Genomic DNA, 22,549 nt, shown 5'->3' with positions numbered 1-22,549 from the left:
GCACAAAGCGATACATTCCTCTCCAGTAATGTCGCTGACGCAGCCTTTCGTTGGTTTTCAGGACGCCGGTATGAGCACTTTGGGGATCCGCGTGGAAATTCGAGCAGATGTCAGAGCGCATATGACTAGGGACAGCAAGGAGCCACTTCCGACCATCTGGCATGTAGTTGTGGCGTACAGAATGTTGCCTCGTGCGGAAAAGTGGACTGCTTGACGGCGTAGCGCTCTCGTCGAAGGGACAGCAGACGGATCGGTAAGGTAGTCGAGCAACAAGGCAAGGTGTGGGTCTTTACGCTGCTCCGAAAGCATGTCATTGGTGCTGAGTGGTGATAATGTGGTAACGTGGGGTGACAGAGAAGCCACATCTGGTATTATTGGCGAGCGGGAGAGTGCATCAGCATCCGCATGCTTGCGACCGGAGCGATATACGACACGAATATCGTATTCCTGCAATCGAAGTGCCCAACGGCCCAGGAGTCCCGACGGGTCTTTCAAGATGGAAAGCCAACATAGAGCGTGGTGGTCTGTAACCACGTCGAAAGGACGGCCGTAAAGATACGGGCGAAACTTCGTCAATGCCCAGATGATCGCCAAGCACTCCTTCTCTGTCGCGGCATAGTTTAATTCAGCCTTCTTTAGAGCGCGACTTGCATAAGCGACAACGTATTCAACTTGGGTGCCTTTGCGTTGTGCCAAAACAGCGCCAAGACCGACGCCACTTGCATCGGCGTGAATTTCTGTGGGAGCAGTGGGGTCGTAATGACGGAGGATAGGTGGTGAGGTCAACAGGCGGCGCAACTGGCGAAATGCGTCATCACATGCAGGTGACCATGCAGATATACCTTTGCTGGTAGCAAGCAGACTCGTCAAAGGTGCGATGATGGACGCGAAGTTACGCGCGAAGCGGCGAATATAGGAGCAGAGGCCGACAAAACTTCTGAGGGCTTTCATCGGTGTGGGCTTTGGGAATTCGGCGACAGCTCGAAGCTTATCGGGATCCGTAAGAACGCCGTCTTTGGAGATGACGTGTCCCAAGATGGTTAGCTTCCGTGCTGCAAAGTGGCACTTCTTGGTGTTAAGTTGTAGGCCCGCAGAAGTTAGGCACGTGAGAATTTCGTGCAGATGAGCAAGGTGTGTCGAAAAAATTCGGCAGATCCCACGTACCGTGGGAGTCGATGTAATGCGAAGCATGCGGCGGGCAGGTGACTGTGGCGTAACTTTTTTTACTGAGCGACACGTTACAAGATGACGCTAAAGATTTGTATAAATTTTATACGCACACTTATATATGTTGAAGAGCCGTATTTGTGTTATATAACCAGTTGTTTATGGTTGGGTAACGCTGCCAATGGTAATGTGGGTATAACCAACACCAGAAGCGGTAAGCTGTTATGTAGTGCTTATACGTGTCCCGAGAACGCACGCACGTTTCACAAACCCGTGTGCATATGTGAAAAAGTTCTTGACAGTCCTTGAACAAGGGCATGACCGTGATCAGTGAGCACCAGCAGCTGGTCATGACTTGTTACAGGATCCGGTCGTGATCGTGGGGACGAGGGGTCCATGTGTAGTGAAGTATATGGTATAGTAGAGCTGTTGGAATTCGTGGATGCCTCGGTCATTTCATCGACAAATTGTCCGTCGACAGAGCCGGTGAAATGTCGGAACATGAAGCCACTCTTCGCGTTGGTGACGTATAGGCCGCCGAGGATGGTAGGCCTGGATAGTGCAACGTAGACCAACATCAGTGGATGGCGCTTGTCATATTCGTAGACTACCTGGGCGTATGTGGCCTACGTAGCCTAGTCTACAAAGCGGCTGTCAATCAATCTGGCATCATCCTCGGTCAGCATGAGGCCATTGCCCAGCCTCGTAACAAATGAAGATGACACTGCGTCGTTCTGGTGGACGAAGTGCGCTTTACGGTGCGGTGATGTGGATATCATATGTAACTTTCGTTAATGTATTACTCCGGGGTCGAACAATGCTTCAATATATCTTGCTGAATCATAGGAATACAAAGGTAATGCATATTAGACTGCTATAAAAGCGGAGCCAACACTGGAACTACAAACGTTAATCTGATATGACGCCTGTATCGTAGCAGTACACATTGTAGGAGTATCATGTAGTGTTTAATGCTTTCTTGTAAAATTAGTTAGCCAGCACCACAACCCCAATTGACGTTGCACCGATATTACGCCTCGTAGGCTGTTTTTCCAAACCATTTTATAGACCTGGCGTGGCTCAGTGGTAGAATACCTGATTGCCACGCAGAATCCTTGGGTTCGATTCCTGCTGGGATCCTAATTTTCATTCTTTCCATTCGTTGAGTCAACGCTGCCGATGTTGGTTTTCCTTAACGCTCTAGCATTTGAGTTACCAGTGTCTGTTCTCGCCGTTCCTGGGTAGACATAAACTGTCAATCACCTGTGGCGCATACCCGTACACCGCGGCCCATGTTAACCGGGTATGTGCCACACGTGTCTAGTGGAAAGTGTTTGACGACGTACGTGACAGGATTTTAACGTTATTCGTGTCATGACCCGGCAATCATATTCGTCAAATCCTCTTACCCACCCATACAAATTTTGGTCTACACCAAGTTAAGGAGGCGATCATGAGAGCACCCAGACGTAGGCGGCTAGATAGATAGATAGATAGATAGATAGATAGATACGTAGATAGAAACGCTCAAAGTGCCAGAGGTTCGCTAAGAAATGCTTCGCATTTAAAATATGCTGAGAAGACTACTATGTCGTCCAGGTCACACACGCAAGTCTTCCACTTGTGGCCTCGAAGGATGGTATCGATCATGCGCTCAAATGTTGCAGGCGCGTTGCAGAGCCCAAATGGCATGACGTTGAACTCATACAGGCCATCGGGCGTTACAAAGGCTGTTTTAGGGCGATCACACTCAGCCATTGGCACCTGCCAATACCTAGAACGCAGATCCAAGGATGTAAAGTACTCGGCGCCTTGCAAACAGTCAAGAGCATCGTCTATTCGCGGTAGCGGGTAGACGTCCTCTTTCGTAATCTTGTTTAAGCGGCGATAGTCGACGCAAAATTGAATGGTGCCATCTTTTTTCTTGACCAATACCACAGGTGATGACCAAGGACTTTGGGAAGGCTGTATGACTCCACGTTGAACCATGTCATCCACTTGCTCCGTAATGACGCGGCGCTTTTCGGCGGAAACGCGGTAAGGCCGCTGTCGCAGGGGCGAGTGGGAGCCGGTGTCGATAGTATGACTGATAGTCGTGGTGCGGCCTAACGAAGGTTGTTGAAAGTCGACAGTAGAGATGAACTTTTCGAGGAGAGCAACAAGTTGGCGGCGATGAGAGGGGGAGAGGTTTTCGTCAATGGCGTTGTCGAACGCTGACGAACTTGATGGCTGAGATGCAGGAGTGATTGTGGCGATGTTACAACATGTGGTGTACTCGGGAAGATCAAGATCATCGATGTGGTCGACAGGTTGTACAGATCCTAAAGTTTCACCACGGAGTAAGGCAATGGGGTAGGTGCGGTGGTTTGTAACCAGTATTATTGTTGACCCAGACGCAATTGTGAGAACGGCAAATGGGAGAACGATGCCCTTGCGTTCAGTAAAGACTTGTTGCTAGCGCTCACGCGTTCGTATAAGGAGAGCCAGGCTTCGACGTCGTGCTCACCACTTCCGCTGAAGATGGGCGGGTGTCGCTGACGGGTAGAGCCGGGGCAGGGGGTCGGGACAGCCGGTGGTGCTGGCTGGGCAGTGACTGCGTCAGTCATGTTGTCCGGTGGTCGCTCGGCAAACTTGCGAGAGCGGAGCTCCAGGTCTGGTTGGGAATCTCAGCAACCTCCACCAAATGTGATGAGGTTTATTGGTGTAATGAGGTCGCGACGAAAAGGGACCGTACGCTAACACAGTGCAAGGCTGGCAAAAGGCGGCACAGGCTCTCGCGCAATCAGAACGCGGGTCGTTTCTCGTCCTCCTTCACAGGCGAATACTCGGTCGTGCATCTGCTCCATTACAATATGAATGACTCGCTGACGACAAGATATGAAAGCTGATGCCGAAGAAAGGAAGTCCCAACCCAAGATGAGTGCGTGAGTGCACGAGGGCAGCACAAGAAACTGAATATGATGAAGGATGCCATCAATGGAAACCCGCACAGTACAAACACAGGAAGGCCGAATAAGAACTCCGTCAGCGCAGCGAAGGGAGGGCCATTGTACGGCGTCTTCACTTTCCTCAAGCGGGAACACAAGTCTGCACTAATGACGGAAAGCGATGCGTCTGTGTCCACCAGTGCCTCAGTACGTACGCCTTTCACATACACCAACAATATATTTGACGGGCGGTGCGGAGGAGTTTCATGTTGTGCGAACGATGCAGCTTTCCCTCCCGAAGCTGCACTATTTCGTTTTCCAGGCGATGATCAGGAGTCGAAGTAGCAGGTAGAAGTGGGGAAGAGGAGCGCCGCATCGGTGAAGGTGAGCGACGACGCGGGAATCGGGAACAACCAACTGAGCCGAAGTTCTGCGGAGACTGTGATCGACGTGGGCTGTTCTGGTACGGACGACGATATTGCGGTCCAGTGGTGTAAAACTCATCCCGTTCAAAGTCCTCGTTGCCTCGTCGTTCGTCTTGCTGACGGCGTCGGCAAAACCTTGCAATATGGCCACGGATGCCGCAATAGAAGCAGATCAGCCGAGGAGTGCGCCAGGCTTTGTAAGGCTGGACCGGCGCTCGGCGTGTGAGGGAGTTGAGCGAACCATGCACTCCAGGCGCCTCTAAAGGTGTCTGCTGGGGCGGTGGTGTCATAGCAGCAATCTGAGCATATGTTGGCGTTGGCACGGGATGCGGGCTCGGGACTTGCGTGCCGGTCATGGAAGCCAGTTCCTCCCTCACGACTTCACGTAGATTGGCACCAGGTGGCGTCGTGCGAACCTCAAGATGGCACGGCGAAGCTTGTGCATGAATTCCTCTCGGATGATCGAGCGGATCAATGCACGCAGCTCTATGTCATTGCTTGGCCTCAGGTGAGACATGTCAGGTTGCAAGCGTGCTGTCTGAAGCTCATCGAGGCGCTGACAGGTAGCGACAATATCGGCTACGGTCGTGGGGTTCTGCACTACGAGCGCATTGAAAGCTACAGTCCCTATACCTTTGAGCAGGTGACGCACACGGTCGTTCTCCGCCACTGAGCTGTCGACGCGACGGCAGAGGGCGAATACGTCTTCTATGTAAGAAGTGTAGGACTCTCCCGTGTGTTGAACACGCCCAGCAAGCCTCTTCGCGATATCTGAGCGCACAGACGGGTTGGCAAATATCTGGCGTAGCTGGAGCGTAAAAGAGGTCCAATTCGGAAAATCTGTCGCATGGTTGAAGAACCATGTCTTTGCGACGCAGGTTAGGTAAAACGCAACGTGGGTGAGTTTCCCAGGCTCATCCCAGTGGTTCATGGCACTCACGCGGTCATACTCCTCCAGCCAGTCTTCAGCGTCTTCACCACGAAGCCCAGCGAACATTGGTGGATCTTTTTGAGGGCTCGTGACCATCCAAGAAGGGGTTGCCGCCGGGGCGTGCGTTGGGGTCGCTGCCGTTCTGGGCTGCTCATGTTGCGACATCGTCGAACTCAGGTGGTGTAAGCGGCGTCCCGAACGGAGCTCCAGGGATGTGTTCTAGGTAAAGCTGGAGATGGTCGGTTAGCGTGAGAGGATCCAGGGACCGGACAGCACTCTCCACCACTTGTGAGACAACGCTTAGGACGACGACGACGACGACGACGATGATGATCATGATGATGTGCCTCTACACATGGCTCATACCCACACTGGGAGATTGGCCAAGAATTGTAGATATGAAGATTTAAAACTACTAAGTTAACACAAAAGACAAGCAAACATAAAAAGAACTAGTGCAATAATTATTTCTTTATTGTGTCGAGTATGAGCCCCACAACCCAAACCCAAGCTGTGATGATGAGTATGTACATATGAGAAGATGAAGCGCATAAACAATGCTCACAATATGTATATATATAGAAAAGTCCCAAAGAAAAATAATTGCGAAAAAATCGCACCAGCGACCTCGATCCGCAGCGCGTGGCTCCAACCACTATGCCACAAAGCGCAGATCGTCCAGGTGGCTAACGGCGAGTGTTATATGCACACCCTTTACCGCAGTACTGAGAGACGGCAGGCGCTTATAAGCGTTTTTTAATTACCAGCGAGATGGCGCTAAAAGCGCAACGAGCGCACTTAAAGGCGTCGGCCAGCTCGCCCCGCTCCTGCGAACGCCGTTTCTCTTCGCCCTACAGGGCGTGGTCGCATTCGTGCGCCGCATATCCGAGGAAAGAAGGGGGCGGGCGAAGTGTGGGTGGAGCGGGGGGTTGTCTTTCATGTGCTTTCCCCGCGATGTCCGCGCTGAAGTCACAGAGCGTACGAAGGTCCCTTCGCTCGCTGCAGCGGCCGCGTTTGCGAAAGGAGCGCGCTGTTCAAACAGAAATAAGTAACAACTGTGACAGTTAGTTCGCACTCGTCCTGTGTGTACCTGTTCGTTCGTTTCGTGCGTCCTGCTTTATGTTTCAGCAGTGCCCTTCAAGTGTTGAACTGTGACGCATGATAGTTCGCGCTCGTCCTGTGTGTGTTCTTTTCGTGCGTCCTTTGCGCTTGAGCGACGCGCTGGAGATTTCGAGCTGGTTTCCGTTCTTCGCGTTACATTCCAATTTGTTGCTATCGCATTCATTGCTTCGCCGTTGCGGCGAGAACTGTGACTACTTTATTTACGTTTCAAAAGTGAGGTCAATCAATAAATGCATACAATTTCCATCAGTAAAAATTGTTGTCATGTGTTATGCTAGATCTCGTTCCGTGCTATCTGGTAGAGTTGTTTTGATCTAGTAACAAACTTCCACCAATGTAAATTCTTCATAATTATGTAGTTGGTAAAACAGAGAGTCTGATTTATAGGCTCTATATAGAAGTGAAGTTCTGTCAAAGGGCATCAAATGGAAACTCTGTGTTTGTGTACATTCATCATTAAGTTCTTTACGCACTAGAAACGACCCTGACACTGAAGTAACACAGAACGCCAAAAAAAAGTTGGAGGCTTGAAGTTATAAAAGGTTCTTGAATGGGAACTGGTGCTAGAGCCAACGTTTTAAACGGTAGCTAATGTTCCACGAATGGGTAAACGTTGACTCGAGTGGCATGGCCTGTTGCAAAAATTTTCGTTACATGCGCTAATAAAGTACTTACGAATTATCTTCGGCTATGTCCTACGTTTTCTGATTGAACCACGTGTTTGCAAATATTCTCCGCTCATTCCTTAGTTTTGTTCGCTGCACCCGCCTATTAAACTTGCAGAAAATTCCGATATTTCCCGTCTGTTTTATAAGCTATTCTGTCTAACTGACATCTCGTGCCACGGGCAGACTGCGATTCTATTCCTTACATAGCTTTGTTCATGGCTTCCTCTGAAAGAGTTTTCATCCATCTTTTTTATTCGTCATCCATCCTGTTATTTTACTTGTCGGTTCTTGCGTATAATGCGTGACTCAAAATAACTGGTGGAATATGGTATCTAGTTAAGGTACGTAATGTATGACTTCGTCAGCCATTTGTTGACGGACCGTAAAAATCACCAATACATAAGCTACACGGCTCATCTTCCTCTCTCACGCACACTGTTCGTTCGTGCGTGCCAGCTTTCAATGGTGACGACAGCCTGAATCAACGGAAGACAAATCCTCTGTAATGATGGTCCTGCAGCAAATTTGGGGTGTGTGAAAATATTTATAGGAGCTCCTGAAACCCACAGCACACATTTTCTGCTTGACATACTGCATGTAGCTCACATAAAAATACCGTCCACTGAAATGTTCTCAGAATTATTCATGCGTAATCCCACGGTGCATTCTGTCTTAAAGTGCACCATGCTGCATGTAAGCTACTATCGCACATCGCAATATTACTGAGAGTAAAACGCCCGTTTAACTAGAGCAAACAGTTTTTTTTGTACCTCACATGGACGGTGGTACCAGAGTAGTGGGCATGTGTTTCGAAAGCTTTCTGGCCTTGGTATGCCCGACCTAACGTTGTCCCGCCTTTGACAACTTTCTACTCACTGTGTTTAGTTGAACGAAGCAGAACGATTTAAAATTTTTAGGACTGCGTTAAGTGTGCCTTGTTGACTAGAGGAATTTCTATGTGGCCTAACCCCATTACTTTTTGCCTCCTACAGCTGCAGCGCCACCTCGCAGTGAGCATAGAAGAAAAACTAGATACAGTCGTTGATGATCCAAAGGCCAGACGATTCATGGATCTCATGCAAGTTCATGTATGTATTAACAACACTTCTGTAACTTACACCAATGTTTATAAGTTGTGGAGTAATCAACCTGGCCACTTAAACCTCATTTGGTAAAAAAAAAAACTGTTTCACATTTCTATATCTCTCCTTTCATTCCTCGTAGCGATTTTTCATTGAATCGATGCCAGGCTATTCCTGCGACAAGTATAAGCACACTAAATGGCATTCATATTACAGACCATTTAACTCGATTTAACAAAGAGGCGACCACGATCGAAGTATTCTGTTAAATCTGGAAATTTGTAAATAGAGAAAGGGTGTTTTCAGTCATTGAAAACCTAAAACTATATGGTAGCGACACCCAAAAGCTACCATGGCATTGTATATCCCTCTAAGCCATGCCTGCGCGTGTGACAAGCCCGCGAGGGTGGCTCGAGGGCAGTCCGGACACGGGAGGCTCCATGTCCGGGTGATGTAAACCAGGTAGACGGCCACGTGAAGCCACGACAAGGAGCGGATGTGCAAAGTCGGGGAGAACGGATGCAGTGACTGTGCGAGCAGGCCGAGCAAGAAAGTAACGAGGAGGTGATCAGTACTATCTGTCGCATCAACCATGAAATAACAACAGCAACCACCGTAGTATTGCAGCATCATATACAAAGACACTAAACCACCGATATCCCCAGCGCGATTTGTTAAATCAGAGTTCTACCAACTGATCATCTCATTGGTGCATGCATGGGCGCCGGGTGCAGCCTCGTCAAAATAAAGCTAGGGTCATGACTAGGGCGGCGGGACGTTTCAACGCGATTGCGCTAGAGCGCACGTTCGGAGAAAACCCGTCTGTGCCAAAATTAGAAAGAAATCGCTGCTCTCTTTCCCTTTCAGTTCTCACGAAAAATTTCATTGAATTGGATTTGGTGCCTAGTTCGTTTCGTTGATTTGGGCTGACGATAGCATTAATGATGATGATATCTGGGGTTTAACGTCCCAAAACCACGGTCTGATCATGAGAGACGCCGTAGTGGAGGGCTCCGGAAATTTCGACCACCTGGGGTTCTTTAACGTGCACCTAAATCTAAGTACGCGGGCCTCAAACATTTTCGCCCCCATCGAAAATGCAGCCGCCACGACCGGGATTCGATCCGGCGACCTTCGGGTCAGCTCTAGAGAGCCATAACCACTAGACCACCGTGGCGGGGCGACGATAGCATTAAGCCGTACACTCTAAGAAAAACAAGAGTATGTGTGACTCGTTTCGGGGAGTCTTGACTTGATACACAATATTGTGTATAACAAAGAAAAACGAGCCCTTAACAGTCCCCTCTCTTTAAAGAGGCACATTAACTCTCTTGTTTGTCACAGGACTCTCCGAAGAGAGTATAATGATCTCCGAAGAGAGTTAGCGTGTCTCTTTAAAGAGAGTCATATACGTGCCAAGACTACCCGAAAGAAGTCATACATATACCTTTTCCTTTTCTTAAAAAAATCTCCGACAGCGCGGTACAGGATATTGTAAGCATATAGCCAGTGCTATGAAAGCAGTTTATTGGGTGTTGGTAGAGCGACTGCGAAAAAGCGATAATTACCCTGTGAATTGCATTCCGGTAACATATTTGTAGAGAAGTGCCCACTTTCCTCTGTCAGATCGGACTTCTTCAAGAGCACCGGTTTTTGGACACATGGTGCCACATGGTGAATGCCGCGCAGAGTGCTGGTGCCTGTGACAAAAAGCATGTCGCGCGTTTCGTTGAATGATCCGTTGCAGTGGTTTATTTGATTGGTCAAACGGGTCGTTGTTTGAACAACCGCTTGCGGGAACACCGGGAATCTGTCAGTGCTGTCGCGGCCGCTGGCGATGTCGTTGAACATTGCCGAGGGTGCACGTGCACAGCGCAGTCTCACTGCACACGTCTGCTCAGGCGGTTACGGGGGCAATCAGACCGGAAATGTTTTAAGGCATTTTGTATAGGACTAGCGGGTGATGGCTGTGTAAGTGCTGCATCGCTGGCTCTCAGCAACAAACAATGCGCATATCTTGAAAAAAAAAATCTGCGCATGGAGCTGTTTGGTTGGATACGGCACGAGTAGGTTGCGTAGCCAAGTAAAGAGTTGAAAAGATTAGTGGCATTTAAACGGGGACTTTTTTTAGTTGCCTTTTCCGTGTTGCGCAGCTTCTTGCACAGCTTGTGAATTTATTGTTTCTGTGAGTAAATGTTCAGTTGATGTTTAGCGCCAATGTTGTCTTCACCTTGACCGTTGTTTTTTTCTTTCGCTAATTAGTTATGTCTGTAGTCACTGCGTACCAATTAGCCCAACTCGCTTCTCTAATATGTTAACGACCTCCCACTTTTAATCTGGCCATGTATTTCTGACACCTCCATATATTTTCATGCCATCTTGCGTCTTCTTTTTAACGTTTAATTTACACTGTTTTTATTCCTGGAATGCCTTCACTATATTGACAAAGGCTTTCTAAGGCTTGGAGGTTTTAAGCCTGAACCACATGCCTAATCTCAAAGCTCCAATGTGCAAAGTGAAATGTGCCGAAATAACGGATTGTCGCACTCATTTCATTTTGTTTTGTTGCAGCTTGAATGTTGCGGCGCGATTTCGAAGCACGACTATGAGGTCCGAGACATGACTATACCGCAGTCCTGCAGCAGTTCCCGAACCAACAACATTTTCATATACGTAAGCACACCATCTATAGTTTTATTGCTGCTCAACTTGAAGCATTCGCAGCTTACTAAAGCAGCTTTTGTCCTATTCGGAGGGATTTTATTCACTGTACGACAGTTTTGCTTATATAATGACGCATGCTTTGTCAGTGATATATATTGATATTATAGCCGATAATGTTTTCTGTCTATTTGTACGTAGCAAACAAACGCAAATGAAAAGTAATTACAAACCTAGAATGTTGTCGATAAAGAAAACAATACTAAGAAATAATAAAATATAATACTTTGTGCATATTTCCGTTTTAAAATTCTGTTGCACGTTGCAATTAAAAATTGCCCTTTTCTATTTACGCGGCTTCTTTCGAAACATACTCAGTACACTCATAATCCGCCTTTTTCACGACGCCACGGCGCATGCGCCCTCCCCTAGCGGAAAAGTCGCGAAACATCTTCTTATCTCGGAGGCTTTGCTTCCGGCAATACCGGTTCTCCCGGCCCCTACCAAACCCCTACCAAAACGGCAGAGAGCAGCACAGGAAAATGAGAGAGGCTGATTTTTGGTGTCTTACGTCGCAAAACCATGACCTGATTGTGAGACACGCCGTAGTGCCAGGCACAGGAAATTTCGACCGCCTCGGGTTTCTTTAACGTGCTCAGAAACCAATATATTGTGGCCAATAAGAAGATAGGTTATCACAAAGAAGGACGGTCCTCTGTTGTCATTTATCCGTTTTGTAGAGAACACTTACTGGTAACGCCAGTGTCCTGAGGCTTATGTTTGACTTGATGCTCCACCTGTAACATGTAGTGTTAGAGATAAAGATGAATAACTTCCAACGTGGTACAATGCCAGTATTTTGTGCCCAGTCCATTAGTTGTCTTGTTGTCTTTCCAATTATTTTATGTGCTCCTATAATTTCTCCCTTTTGCCCATTGTCTGACCTGTACGGGATATAATCGTTTCTTTGACTAGCAATGATGTATATTTTGCTCCCTTCTGCCATAGAGATGATTACTTTAGTGCTTTAGAATCTAAATTTAGCTTAACATATGGTAGCCTCGGTAGTATGATGGAAAATCTATCCGGATTACTAGTGCTCCAAAGCTTAATAACGTTAAAGAATGCTGGACGTAGGACCTAGGAGATATGTAACGTTTAATTGTGACCACGCATAGTTATTGTAGAAAAAGCTAGAGAAGCTTGCACTAAGCCGCGCAAGGCTTGAAACAGCGAAAATGTACGATTCTGAAGACTAATCCGGATGCTTCTAGCTTGTTTCAAGGTTTTAGCTAGGTGATGACGTTATTTCTAGGTCGTTGCTAGGCTTTAGCTAGGTGATGCTAGGTTGTTTCTACGCTGATTCTCAGCGCAGAGAGAGTCGAGTGCAACCACAGACTGTCACAGACACGACAATGTCCAAACTGCAGAGACAGAACATCGCGCTGAAACCAAGCGTTCGCACCTCTCATATATCTACGGGGACGTCGTCGTTGGCGTAAGCCTTTTATCTCTTCGGCGTCTTCTCGCAGCCGCCGTTGCCTTCCCCGTTGCCTTCCCTATATAGTATTCTCTCGTTGTACGTAGTCGGGGTCTCCGCGGCTCTCCTCCGTCGCTTCGCAGCCATTTGTTGGGCTAACAGTTGATTTCTTCATTTTTAGTGAACCATTGGTGAGTAGTGCGATTTACCCAATTTCTGTGGCACATACCGTTTATGATGATGATATTTCTTGGTCATTTGTTGGGCTAACTGCTGCCTTCTTCATTTTTAGTGAACCAGTGGTGAGTGTGCGATTTAGTTAATTTCTGTGGCGCATACCCGTTTATGATGGTGATAGTTTTTCTCATTTGCCGGGCAAGGGACGATTGCTAAACAGTTTCGCTGTTAAAAAGCAGTTCTCAGAAGAGAAGTATATCAATAGTCTGACAACTTATCATGACTTGATCAGAACTGAATAGGGTGCTGAAAATATCATTGATTTAGGAATCCTAGAATTCATCAATGTGGATTGTCAAGGGCTGGTGAATATCTCTGCTGACATAATCAACAACACTAATTCAGTGGTGGCAGATGCAAATATCGTTACACATTTTCAAAATTTTGCAGGGGTGCAGTGAGAACTTACGTGTCCTTCTTGAGAGGACTGGAGCCGTTGTTGGCGGATTGGGCCTCGCGCTTGGATTTGTGCAGGTGATGCTGTATTTTATTGTTATTCACTTCAACTATTTGTCTATTATGTTGTACGTGGTGGCATTTGTTTTGTCCACCTCTGAGAGAACAATACAATGGGAAGGGCAAATAATGAGCCATAATGAAAGCGCACGAGTCGCTTTGGCATCCATACTTTGGGTAAACTAATAAAGCCGCTGAAATAACACACGAAGCCGTACTAGGTTTAAGGTTTATACAAGGGGTGTTCAAATGAAAAGGTACGAAAGGACATTGTGGGTATAAATAAAGAATTTATTCAATGTATACACTATGTGTCTGGTGAAAAAGATCCCATTGATGAACGAGCCGAAAGATTCCTTGTTCGCAGAATTCCTGTGGCCGTGACAAGACACAGTCCTTCACAGCGTGCTTGAGTTCGTCGTCGGAGTTGAAGCGCTTCGTTTTCAGTTGTTTTTTCATGGGATCAAACATATGGAAATCCCAAGCGATGAATGGTGGCCGGTTTAACACCTTCCGCTGTCATAAATCACTGAATGCCCCGCTACTCCTCAATCGTAGAATTTTGCAATGTGAACGCCTGTCCTCACACCCACTGCTGTGTCAATAGGACGGGGCTCTCTATAAGAGCCTCTGCTCTCTACTGCGAATGCGGGCGCCCCCGCATGCTGCGATCCACGGCAGAGACTCCAATCGCATTCTAGATATCTCGCTGCATTCTACCATAGCGCCATATAGCGCCATAGGCATCTATGGAAACTGTCATATAGTTACGACGTTTTGTACCTTTTCATTTGAACGCCCCTTGTAGCAATCGTAGATAATCTTGTCTGTCTTAGTAGTTCTAACTGAAGCTCTTAGTCGCTCTGCCTGTGAATGGTGCTACACAAGGTAATAGCTCATTTGTGGCGTTTCGTTTCCAAAATAAAAACAGCAAAGTCCTCTTTACCAGAAACTGAAAAAAAAAACGTTGTGTTTTGCTACTGGCAATATGGTCGGGCCTGCTCCAAGATTTTCTTGCCAGTGTACTCATGTCACCAAAATACCTCAGGTCTAATTGCTGCTAAAATCTATATAGACCACTATCGTCGGCATTCATGAGTAAACTTTGGATTTGACTCCTATAAACTGGAACATTTCAGTGGGGCTTGAATTAGGTCGCAAAAGAATTCTAAAGCACCGCGAATAAATAATATAGCAATGTTTTACGACAAAGTTAACACTGTCCTTGTGCTTCCGCCGGTGCCGTCCTTTGTTGCACGGGCGTAATCTTGATAACTAGACCTGTAGAGCGAATGCTCCTTCCAGGGAAAGGCGCACCATTCTGAACTGTCGGAAGCGTTTTCTCGTTTTTGCATCTATTAAAGGCCTTCAAAAATGCTTCAGCTCTCCTTCTTCATCTTAGCTTGTTATATGAAGCGCCTTTTCAGATCCTTTCATCTTCTTCAAGGAATTGATCGGTGCCAAATACCTTCATTTCAATTGTCTTCTATATCAAATATACCATCTGGAAGCGAAAGAATGACATGATACTGTAGCGCAAAACTCGAAAAGAAACACTAAAAGGCAAAAAGAAGTAGAAAAGTTGGCCTTTTACTTTTTATATTCGAGCCTGGCCCTACAACATTATGTCATTCAGCAAGTACCAACTCCCCCAAGAAAAACTAATGGTGGACGGAAAATAACTAGGACAGAAATGTGAAACAGATTGGATGTGGCCATGTTGGTTGTTTTAGTCACGATTGCTGACGCAGCGCTTATTTAATGGATGTGGCTCAGTTCGATTCGAACAGATGCAGGATTTGGTTCATGTTCTATTCGAAACTGCCTTTTTGAGTTTGCGTTATAGTAAGGAATGACCCCATTTTGATTACAATTGCTTTAAAACTGAAGGATACTTAGGCGCGTTTTACTCTCCCGTGAAATTTAGCCCAGTTTGGGTTTCCGGATTTGGCACTTTTAGAAAAAAAAACGCCACGTATGGTTAATAGTTATTGTAGAGTACAAGTCATAGGAGGCATTATAACTGCTTGATTCAAACAGCGTAAACAAGTACCTTGCAGATATGTGCAAGGTAATATGTGTCAGCTCTTAAAAAAGAATTTAAGATGAGGTCATTACACTGCGCATATTTCGATAAATGTAGTTATGTGCCTCAATTGTGGCACCTTTTAAAAAGCTACGTAGTAACCGCGGATTTGAATCATACTCTCCTGTGAAATAAAATTATGAGACACAACGAATACCCGAGTAACTTAAATATCTTAAAAAAGTGGGCCGTGCCAAGGGCAAGGGAAGAGATATAAATGCGGTACACAGCCTGTATGAGAGCTTTCTTCATCTCAGCAAATGTATTTAAACAAAGAAAGTGATCACGTGATATGTTAAAGTTCAAATAAGCAGCCGTCATTCAGAGTTCCTGTCATCTTCATACCTCTTGAACTTCGGCTATGGCGCAGTGCCCATTTTTTCAAGGAGTTACCACCAGATTATGATTTGTGGCTCTATAGGCCCCACCATAGAGCATTGTTGATGTATTTAGCGGAAACCGGCCTCTACCTGTATGTTTAGCTCTGTATGCCGTTGGGCAAACTCTCGAAATTAAAAAAAAAAGAAAATTACCAGCTTACGTGCAGATCGAGTTTGCGAAAAGGACACTCGTAGTGGCCTTTTAAATAATGCAAATGTTCTCAACACTCTGAATATATTTTTGTTTGCTTGCTACACGCATCCTAAGGTAGCGTTTACCGCACCTCCGTTTAGGGATGTGGTTCTAATATTTAATATTAGCTTTTGGCGACACAATCAGCGTGAGTTCAATAAAATTATTTTCTTCTTGTTCTGAAACAATTTCAAGTAATAGCCGTATGCTTTGCAATGCACAAGATGAAGAATACATTCGCGTATGTGTGGGAAAAACATGTTTCGACTCTCATTCGAGTGCATCTTAACGAGTATATTGTCACGTGGTCGTGACGTCGACGAAGGCAGAAGTCAGCAAGCCCGGGATGAAACTCTTTATTTGGCCGAACTTGTGGCCGGGAAACTGAAAGTCAACTACAGCAGTACACTGATAGCGTCGAACAGAACGTCGACCGTCGATCAACTGACAAGCGGTGAAGCGCGTCGGCATTTATGCATGTGTCGTAGCGTAGAATATTCCAGCGTTATCGCTGGTTGTCGCGCAAACTCTAGAACACGCTCGAGTGTTCGCGTCTTGCGTGCAATCTTAACAAAATGATCTACAATCATCGCGAAGCTTCTCAAACAATGAGGCGCGGTTTGCGCTGAGCGTTGCTGACAGTTTTTTTGTGGGCGAAAACCGAATACAGCAAAAGTAATGATAAGAAACGCACGTGGCAATGTGCTCTGTTTCAAACTATGTCGTGTAAAAAGATTACGACACAGTGCTCGTGTGCTTAGTATTTATTTGTACATTCATTGGCGTCATATGTAGAGATGACACAAAAAAACTGCGATTGGCTCCCTCTTTTACGCAATTAATTAGGGCAGTCCTCCCAAGAGTGTAGTCCATCATAAAGAAGGAAGAAAGAAAATTTGACGTCATGACGTTTTAACAGCAATCAGTATCTTGAGATTCAGAAGCATGAAGTTTTCACATTATAATTTCTGTGTATTAACATCCTGACGGCCCCGCCGCGACTTTCGGGTCGACTGCTGACCCGAAAGTCGCGGGATCGAATCCCGGCCGCTGCGGCTGCATTTTCGATGGAGGCGAAAATGTTTGAAGCCCGTGTACTTTGATTAAAGTGCACGTTAAAAAAACCCCAGGTGGTCGAAATTTCCGGAACCCTCCAGTACGGCGTCTCTGATAATCACATCGTGGTTTTGGGACGTTAAGACCCAGTTACTATTATTATCAGCATTTTGACGGTACTCCCATATTACGTCATGTTTATGCAACTGGTGTACAGCACACGCCACAGCGCTTTCATTTCTAGTATCCTGAAGGAAGAGTTTCGCTTAGGTAATTGTTTAGTTGCCGCCATAATTACTCTAATACACAACAATTGCAAAAAGCGTCGCTATAAGCAATGCAGGAGCCTGTTTCTTACTAGAGTACTACACCTCGTTTTTTTGCTTGTTTTACACTGTTCGTCATGTTTTGTAACGCAACGTGTTAACATAAAGACGGGCAAAAGATAAGGCACATAAGCTGTGCACTCAGTGCAATGCTTTCTTGAAGGATGAGATAACGCGTACGTATGCATGAACAGAGACAGCCTAAGTCACCTAAAGAGACTGCTAAGTTCATTTCCAGCACTGTATAATGCACAATCAAATAACTGTAAGGACACGAGGCTCTAAGCGGGCCGTGAACAGGCAAACTGTCGCAAGGCGTCCTAGTTTTTGCAGAGCAGTCAGACTTTTTGTGCATTCTTTATTTTATCCTATTTTGTTGCATCCAATCTCTAGCGCTTATCAATCGCAACCCACTGAAAATGAACAAGGGTAATCTTCGTGCGATAAGAAAATTGACTTGTGCAAATATATTATTAGGGGCGAAGCACTTTAGGGTCTCGGCGTGTCGTCTGCTGTCGCGTGTGCATCGTCGTGAGAGGGCACCACCGCCTCAGCGCTCGCCGTGTGGCGAGAGAGATTGAACGGCGCGCTCTGACTATGTAAACGCTCTTTCTGCGATGAATGCTGAGCTACCACCTCGCGAGGAACACATCCCTCGCCGGCGCAGGCAGCGTCTGCTAGCGAGTTTCTTGAAAAATTACACCATTTCCCGCTAAAGGGGACCATGAGGCGATGCGAAGCCGGAGCACTTGCACGATCTCGTTCCGTTGGCTTTCGCTGGGCATGCTACCGACCTCGCGTCGTGGAACGCGAAGAGGAACGTTACGCGCGTCTTGTCTTCCCTCTAGCCTGGCCGTTAATTCCCACAGGGCGAGCGAGGAACGCGGTCGACAGGCGTGCGAGAGGGGGGCAGCGTAGGAGAGGAGAGAGAGGGGGAGGGGACGCGCATACGCTGGTGCTCATCGCGGCGTTGCGGAGAGAGAATTTCGGCATGTCTAGCCCGCGTTGCAGAGGAAGAGTGGAAAGGGGGAGGGGAGAGGAATATGGAGAGGGGAAGTGGAGTAGGAAAGTGGAGAGGGGGAGGCGAGATGGTGAGTGGAGAGGGTATGTGCATGCGCAGTAAGGGTGGTCACGCCGCACACCACCACCACCACCACCACCACCACCAGATTGAACTCCGCCATAAGATACTTCGCATGTAAAACCGGCTGCTGGCGCTGCACAACCATTCACCGGTCACCACGTATATATAGGCACTGGACCTTGACTTGTAATGTAGTGCCGCTGGGAGATTTCTCTTGTGCGTAGTTGAACAATAAAAATTCGCGGCGTGCACGTTAACTAAGAGCGGACTGCGGGCCTCTATGTCTAATATTTCTTTTGCCTCTCATTGCCCATTAGCAGTGATTTTGCTGTGGGAAACACCGGCGCACACTGCATGCTTCACCCCTCCACAGGTTTCACGTTAGTGGAGCTGAAACACCCTTCCCTACATGCTTTTTTGACATGTGTCTCTGTTTACAAATGCATTGATATCTTTTTGAAATGCCAGTTGCACTCATGAAAGGACCTCATGGTGATATGTCTTGGTTCTTCACAAAGGACATAATGACAAAATATTTCACTGAGCAATTCCTATATCTCAACAAATAGTAGAAGTCAATAGTGCACTATGAAAACGCTAAGAAAAAAAATCTGTGGTACTTATAGAAGCAGAAGGAATAGACAGTTATAAACTTTTGGTTCCTCTTTCTTGACTGCGATGTACGCACAATAAAGCACTTGCGAGAGATAAAAAAAAACTGTCAAACTGATATTTCTAGAAAGCATGAATAGCTTGAATGTTATGCTTAAATGCCTGTTTAAAAAAGAAGTTAACATTGTTTCGTTTTTCTTTTACTTCGCAGATCATCGTCATGATCATCTCCATCTGCCTGTTTTGCACGATTCGCCAGGATTCGAAGTAGCCCGTTGGCGTGACATGCCTGTGTGTCTTGATCGTTCATTTTTTTCAAGTCGCAGGGAACGCATCAAAGAAGCAATCAGAACATCGACCATTAAAAAAATACAGCTGGCTGGGTAATGTCGCTAGAGAAGGAACAGCGAATATCCTGCGATCTACGAAGCATTTTTTCCTGACAACGGAAATTCCCTTTGCGACCATCAACAGAACATGGATTTATCGCAAACACTTTATGCCACATATGCAGGCCCCGAAATAGTCATAAACTTCATCAAGTATCTAAGTGTTTTTCTTTGTACGCTCCGAAAAGATTTTGTTACTTTCTCACAGAAGTCCACACTATATAGCATATGGAAGCACTGTTTTTCGCAGGTAAAGTTATTCGCTTGCATTTCGCATGTACGTGTTCATTCGTAGAGCTTTACATATTCACGGGGGCTTCTCATTATTGTAAAACATTTTATTTCATTCACAAATTCATTGAATGCATTGAGCCATGTGTACATTGAATAAAATCGTTTTTTTAAGGAAGCATTGCTTGACTAAGAAAATCTAAGCGACCCACGTGAAAGCTATCCGAAGTGGGGAGCACTGATTCTCCTTTGTTTCCCTTGTGTTTATTTGGTATTTATGTGCTCTTTTCTGCTCTTTTGTGTTGTTTCCTAGTGCTTATTTGCTATTTTCTGTTCTTTTCGTGTAATTATGTGATATTTTCTATGCTTTTCTGTTCGTTTCTTGTTATTATATGATTTGTCTTGCCATTATTCTATTTTCTCTTCTGTGGTCTTCTTTCTACTGTTTTCTTACTGTTCGCTGCACCGAGCGCAGTGCGTCCGACTCCCGGCGCTGCCGTTTCGCCTCCGCTTCTCTATTCCGTGAATCTATCTCTAACTCCCGACGCTGGCGTTTCGCTGTCGCATCGCTGGCTCCGACAGATGAATTAACCCTTCGGCGACACTGGCGTTCACGGGAAAGCGTGCGCTGGCTTTCCAAATGTGCAACCGGCTCGGTTTATGTGTATGAAGCGTGGCACCTGCGTGGCACCAACGCGGTACAGGGCAGTCCACGAAACTGCTTCGCAGTTAAAAGATAATCGAACGCTTTAGTCTGTCTGGTACTCCGTTACACGCAGAGGCGCAGAGAATAATCGGATAGCGTGTGCCGGATAGCGTAGCAACCCTCGTAAATGAGGTTTAGTTAGAGTGTACTTAGAAGGGTTTTAGCGCACTCAAGTTTAGTGTTCGCAAGCCCAAAATGCGCCAGGAACGCTCGCGTAGCCGTTAGTTACCGCGTCGGCGTATGCACGATGTAGAAAATAATAGGCTCGCCACCACAGCCGCAAACTAGAGCATTGCAGGTAGTGGGAAGGCATGTTTGTTTGGCTAGCGTAACTCTTTCCTTGCTTTATTCCCCTTGCTTTATCTCTTGAAATAAGTAATAAAGAAACCACGGATATCAAGTGGCGCCAGCTATAGTAGGTAAAAGAACTAGCGAAAGCGTTATCTATATCCTCCGAGATTCCGGAAGCACCCAACGACCCTCCCGAAGCCTACAGCACCGGTTACTTCAATAAGATACTCAAATCTGTTTCATTCGTGCTGTACCCAAGCAAACATCGATTTCCACTTTATTTTTTACTCTACAGCTTGAAACTAGGCGGTAGCCACTGCGGCGCTTCATCTCGCAAACAAACGAACGAGGTATATGCACTTCTTTCGAGTTTAACTAAGAAACATAATAGCACTACACACCAAGCGCAAATAATAAGCGGTTCAATGGGGTATTTCAAACGGGCTGCCGTTTTTCCTTACCTATTCTGCTACGATGCGCCTTTTTTCAAAGTTCGTCACATGAGGTTCCTGCCTGACGTAACAGGGCTGACAGATTACCTGCGCGCCTGATGCGCTCAGGTTCGGTATCGCCTGAATGGGGGCCTTGAAGTTCGGTGATCATTACCTCAAATTATGTGCGTTTTTCTGGGATTTTTAAAAAAAATGGGCATGTCATAAAATCTCACGTCCTACAACTCTTCCATATAACAACGGCAGTAAAGTTAATAATTTAAAAATCAATAATCGAGTTTTTGTTAATTACTCAATTGAAATTAATTTAGGTGCGGCAAAGTGTGTCCGCTTCGGCGCAGAGTTGGTTTGCGAAGACGACAGAGGCCTGACTGCCACAGCATTTTTATAAAAAAGTTTATTGTCAAGAAGAAACACCCTGTATCAGGCGCGTACCCAGAAATTTTTTTCGGCGGGGGGGTTCAACCATACTTTATGTATGTTCGTGCGTGCGTTTGTATGTGTGCATGTATATATGAGCAAGCAAAATTGAAAAAAATATCGGGGGGGGGGGGAGATTTTGAACCTCCCCACCCCCCCCCTGGCTACGCCCCTGCCCTCTATCTACATAAGAAACCACACAGAACCAGGCGAGCCGGCTGTTGCTTGTTCGCTTGTTCCTCGCCTTTTGATCTAGCCTCCGAGTCATGGTTCTGCTCTTCAATACACGATGCCCCGTCACGTTTGTCGACTGACGCAGTTCTTAATGCGTGACACATGCAGCGGAAGGTTATTTTTGTTGCCTGTGCTCGAATGAGCTTTCTGTTGTCTGTGCACCATGTTCCCTACAAACATATAATATATTGCGGTGCCGGACGGTGGCTTCAGTCGTAGTACCGTTTTAAATGCGAAGCATTTCTTAGCGAACTTCTGCGACTTTGAGCGTATCTATCTATCTATCTATCTATCTATCTATCTATCTATCTATCTATCTATCTATCTATCTATCTATCTATCTATCTATCTATCTATCTATCTATCTATCTATCTATCTATCTATCTATCTATCTATCTATCTATCTATCTATCTATCTATCTAGCCGCCTATGACTTTGTGCTCTCCGGGTCGCTTGGTTAATCAAATGTACACCAAAGTTGGTATGGCGTAACATGACTGTATGACGAACATAAATGACAAGTCATAACATGAAAATCATGACACGCATGTCATGTACAGCATGATTTACATGCCACGCTCATGGTGCGCTGGCGGCCGTTTCACTAGCTTGATATACACCAAAATTGGTATCTTGCGACGTGACTGTGTGACGACCATAAATAACACGAGTTAACAGGAAAATCATGACACGCATGTCATGTACAGCATGACTTACGTGCACGCTCATGGTGCGCTGGCGGCCGTTTCGCTGGCTTGATCTACCCCGAAATTGGTATTGCGTGACGTGACTGTGTGACGAACATAAATAACACGAGATAACATGAAAATTATGACACGCATGTCATGTACAGCATGATTTACATGCCACGCTCATGGTGCGCTGGTGGCCGTTTCGCTAGCTTGATATACACCAAAATTGGTGTCTTGCG

At 46.2% G+C, this 22,549-nt stretch overlaps 1 protein-coding gene across 1 annotated transcript in view; it reads left to right on the top strand.

The window, feature by feature from the left end:
• LOC119384027 (CD9 antigen) overlaps positions 1-19,685 on the top strand; it is a 45,701-nt gene extending 26,016 nt beyond the window's left edge. The window contains exons 4-7 of the mRNA XM_037652315.2: positions 8,233-8,328; positions 10,894-10,995; positions 13,091-13,174; positions 19,105-19,685. Coding sequence (XP_037508243.1) covers positions 8,233-8,328; positions 10,894-10,995; positions 13,091-13,174; positions 19,105-19,164 — 342 coding nt within the window. The 3' untranslated portion in view covers positions 19,165-19,685. The remainder of the gene's footprint in view (positions 1-8,232; positions 8,329-10,893; positions 10,996-13,090; positions 13,175-19,104) is intronic.
• The last annotated feature ends 2,864 nt before the right edge of the window (positions 19,686-22,549 follow it).

Source organism: Rhipicephalus sanguineus, chromosome 2 (assembly GCF_013339695.2).
Source record: "Rhipicephalus sanguineus isolate Rsan-2018 chromosome 2, BIME_Rsan_1.4, whole genome shotgun sequence".
Taxonomy (NCBI): Eukaryota; Metazoa; Arthropoda; class Arachnida; order Ixodida; family Ixodidae; genus Rhipicephalus; species Rhipicephalus sanguineus.
The sequence above is the reverse complement of the archived record's forward strand: the minus strand, read 5'-3'. Positions and strand labels throughout refer to the sequence as shown.